The sequence below is a fragment of the Gymnodraco acuticeps genome, unplaced genomic scaffold, assembly GCF_902827175.1.
Source record: "Gymnodraco acuticeps unplaced genomic scaffold, fGymAcu1.1, whole genome shotgun sequence".
Classification (NCBI taxonomy): domain Eukaryota; kingdom Metazoa; phylum Chordata; class Actinopteri; order Perciformes; family Bathydraconidae; genus Gymnodraco; species Gymnodraco acuticeps.
The window spans coordinates 272484-276730 of NW_022991296.1; the positions used below are offsets into that span (position 1 = coordinate 272484).

General features: G+C 41.7%; 1 protein-coding gene across 1 annotated transcript; it reads left to right on the forward strand.

Moving 5' to 3' along the window:
* Window positions 1-173: 173 nt before the first annotated feature.
* Window positions 174-2750, forward strand: tagapb (T cell activation RhoGTPase activating protein b; the record flags this gene model as incomplete). Its single annotated transcript, XM_034240155.1, has 2 exons — window positions 174-267; window positions 921-2750. Coding segments are annotated over 2 exons (1191 nt in total), but the record flags the coding sequence as incomplete, so codon positions are not given.
* Window positions 2751-4247: the final 1497 nt, after the last annotated feature.

Sequence of the window (4247 nt, forward strand, 5' to 3'; positions counted from 1 at the left end):
AGCTTCGTGGTTTCTTGGTGCAGAAAACCTCAAAAGGTTTCACAAGATAAGATGACTCTTGCACAGAGTTTTGGAAGCTGTTTGTTTAGTTAACCGCTTATCTTACCTAAACAAACTGTTTGTTTTTTATCTGATTTCTATATGGTAACTTTGCTAATTGTTGCTTATGTTCTTATTTGTTGCAGGTCACAAAGCTAACCAAGTACCTGATTGAGCATTGTGAGATCGTTGGGGAGAATATCCCAAATCTGCTGGACACTGATGAAGGTACATTACACCTCAATCAATGCTTTGTTTATTACTCTTAGGGACTGTACCTTTTTGTTATTTTGAAAAAAATTCTCAATTTAACTCAGATTTGAACATTAATATATTTAGGAAATAATCATTTGTACATGCTGCACTTGGAGGGAAATTACAAAAACTCGGCCATAACAAATGGTGCATTGCACTTTGATTTAAATGCAATAAAGTAGCTGTGGCTATTGACAGAAAATGTGCACTCTTTAAACATTCAAGGTTCATCAAAGCTTAGACATTGCTCCACTACAGTAGCAACACAAACACAATTTACTGAGGTAAGATTGTTGCCCTCTATGATGCAGGACACACACAAAAGGCTGACCTATTCACCATTCAATATATTCAATGAATCATGCAAGAAATTGATTAAGAAAATATATAAATGTTTGAATTTAGAACATTTTATAATTTTTCTGGCTTTCTGACATTCTCTCAAAAATGTCAGACCAGCCTCGCTTTTTAAATAGCTACAAAAAAGAACCCTCCATATCTTTACTGACCCCACCTTCACCCTAAACATTTTCGTACAGTCCATAACTCAAGTGAAATTGAATTGCATACACACTTAGGAACACATTTTGAGATCCTAACCATGTCCTCCTGCTCTTGCTCTGCAGACTCGCTGTGCTCCCAGCACCATGACTCAGCGTACGACAGCACTGACCTGGATGGAGATGCAGAGAGCGGGTCGTCCTCCTCCAGGGAGGGTCGTCCCATCTCCACCACCTCCTCCTGGCCCGCTGAGGCCGAGTTCAACTCAAAACCACCATTCAGCCGCCGCTGCTCCGAGCCCATCATCCTGCTCTCAGCTGACCTGCAGAGCTACTGCAGCCACTCCAGGAGCCACGACGACTGCTCGCTGGAGAGGACGCACTTTGAGGAGCAGCCACTCAGAAAGCAGATCTCAGACGACTCCTTCCTGCTCAGAGAACGAGGTGGAGCAAAACAGGTGTTGTCCTTTCCAAAACTGAGCAGCAGCTCCAACATGGATCACCTGCCCTACATGGCAGCGAACTGCTCCTGCTCCTCTCTGGAGAGCGCCGCCTCTAATCAGTCAGAAGGCTCTGTTTTCACCAGCTCTCCCGTGGGGTCGCCAGCCTGCACCCGGAGAGAAAACAAAACCATTGAGCAGGACATTCCAAGGCCGATTCCAGATGAGAAAAAACGTTCACAGTCCATGAGAGTTGTTAAAGTCCTCATGAGGACCAGGAGCTTAGGAGCCTTCAGCAGGAGCAGCTTGAAGAAGGACTCTCAGAAGGAAAACTCCTTCCCCTGTGAAACTCTGCAGGAGGACTCTCAGAGTGAAGCAGATCAACCGGCTAAGCCCAAACCTCGCCCTTTGTCCGCCTTTGAAGTGTTCAAGCAGGTGGACAGCAAGATCCCCTGCAGACCCCCGTCGTACGTGCAGGCGGTGCAGAACGCCGGTCCTCCTCCACGGTACGGATCGATGACTGTACACGACGCCATCGAGCAGGGGAGAAGGTCCCGGCCTTCCTCTGTAAATTATGACTTCCCAGGCACCAGCTCAGTCTGTCAGTACAGAGACTCTTTCCCTCAGGAGGCGCAGGACAAGGCTAACGTCCAGCAGCGGCAGCCTTTCCGTCAGAGAGCGATGTCGGAGTCCGTGTCCGCAGGTCGCCGAGAGGCCGTGTCCCGGAGATGCAGCCAGCCTGTGTTTGAGGAATTTTGTTACGCCAAGGAGTCTTATGTTTGAATGACTTTACACAGATTGGAATTTTAGATATATACAAACATTTATCAGTGGGCATAGCCGAAGATCTGGTTTTCAAACTTCACTACAGCAACCCTGCAAACTTATTTTATTTTTAACTCATTCAGAGAAAAGCATTTGTGATCTTTGCTGATTTAGAGAACATAATATTGTGAGTACTTTGCTTCATAATAGCAGCTACTCCCCTTTTCACTGTTCTTGGGTTGTTGAGACAGAGGAAATGTGATTTAAGGCTCTGCCCACTGAGCAGAATTGCTTGTATATGTCCAGATATTCCAATCTTTATTTTATCACTGTTTCACTTTAAATGAATGTCATATGTGCCGCCTCTGTGGTTGCACTTTCTCAGTAGTACCATTAAGAGTACACCACTTAAAAGAGATGTATTATACGTATGACAGGTAGTCTATCACGATGAAGCTATGAAAACACAGTTGACCGTGGATCAAATATGCTATGAGTTTTCATTTTCTATGTTGTAGTTGTGATGTCTACAGTATTGCTAATGATATTTTTGCTTTTTGTAAATCCTCTTCTAATGCATTGTATTTTTCTTCCACTACACTAAAGCACTTTTTCTTGTGATAGACTATGCTTTGTATGCTAAATTGTAAATAAAATAAGATAGATGTAATCTTTGTCAAGCGGTTTTCCAGATGGTTTGAGTTCTAATGGAAGAAAATAACGCAATAAAAGAAAATAACAAAAGAAAAAATGTCCTTTTCTGTTTCTGTGAGACTTTATAAAAGGTTCATGCTAGAAATCGAGGCCCACCTGAATCGCAGCAGCATTTTATGATACAATGGACCACAGAGACTCTGTGAGAGTTTGTTTGCCTGATGTGTTTCATAAAAGAAGCAAACATGCCTCATTGAGAGAACAGCATGTTCAGGCACATGCGCTAACACAGAAGGAAACCAGACGAGGTCACATGGGCGGATTTGGTTTTTCTCTGAATTGCAGTTCTTGTCTCTTGACTGATCTGATGCCACCTCTCTTCCTTCCTTTCTTAGGTTGTCTAACACTCTGTTTCCTTCCTCGACTAGCTGATACAATTCATACCTAAGTTTAAACAGTGAGTTACACAAGTCAGAGAAACTTCCCGAAATCCACGTTAATATGTTAACAAGTTATTACACCTGAATACTCAAATGGGAATTTCTGTTATTCTACATTAGGTTTTTTGATTTGTGTGGGGATTAAAAAACAGGAAGATCTTGTAACATAATGCAGCCCAACAACATTACAAGCCTACACAATCAGCCAAAGATCTTTAAAAGTACTTTTACTGCTTGTTCAATTTTGTTTTCTTTGACATATTTATTTGATCATGTCTCATTGATGTTGTCACATAAAAAATGTAATAAGTGATATTGTGAATCACTTCAGCGCTTGAATTAACAGCAAGGCAGCAGAATTTGTCTGCTCTGATTCCACTTCTGGTTGAAGACGGCTCATCTTAAGCTGCAAGTTGATCTTATTTAATGCAAAAAAAAACTAAAAGCCAGTGAGGGAACTTGAGTCTTCAGGTATCTGTTGAAATACCTTTGCCGAAATACAGTGGTTGTGTTGCAGGTAACTTCATAGCTGACGCAACACAAGTTTAATTAGCGGCTTTATGAATGATGAGGCTACTAACTGACTTGTAATAGCTCCCCATTGACATCAGGACAGCAGATAGCTTGCACATCTTCCGGCGCAGACTGAAAACTCATCTCTTTCGACTCCACTTCGAGCGATAGAACTATTAACAAAGCACTTATATACTAATAAAGGACGGGCTTATCTAAAGCCAGTTGAGTAGCACTTGAAATGTTTTGGCTCTATGAAACCTGATGTACTTATATGATTCTGTTTTCTTCAAGGTTGTGTCTTCCTGGTCGAATGTACTTATTGTAAGTCGCTTTGGATAAAAGCGTCAGCTAAATGTAATGTAATGTAATGTAATAAACACTTCAGAGCTTATGATAAACAATCAATCCCATGCATCGGTCAAACAATTGCGAAATAACTTCCATTTAAGTACCTATACGCCTTACAATAAGAGTTCATTTCAAGCTGCTCTTTCACTCTGATTTTCACAATAAACCTAATGTGCCCCTCTCATCAATGAACATTGTTAATGCTTAGCTCAGTGTGATTGCTCATTGTATATGAAAGGCGGAGCGGCACAAAGCATCGCATTTGTAACAGAATTATGATGAAGTAGGTC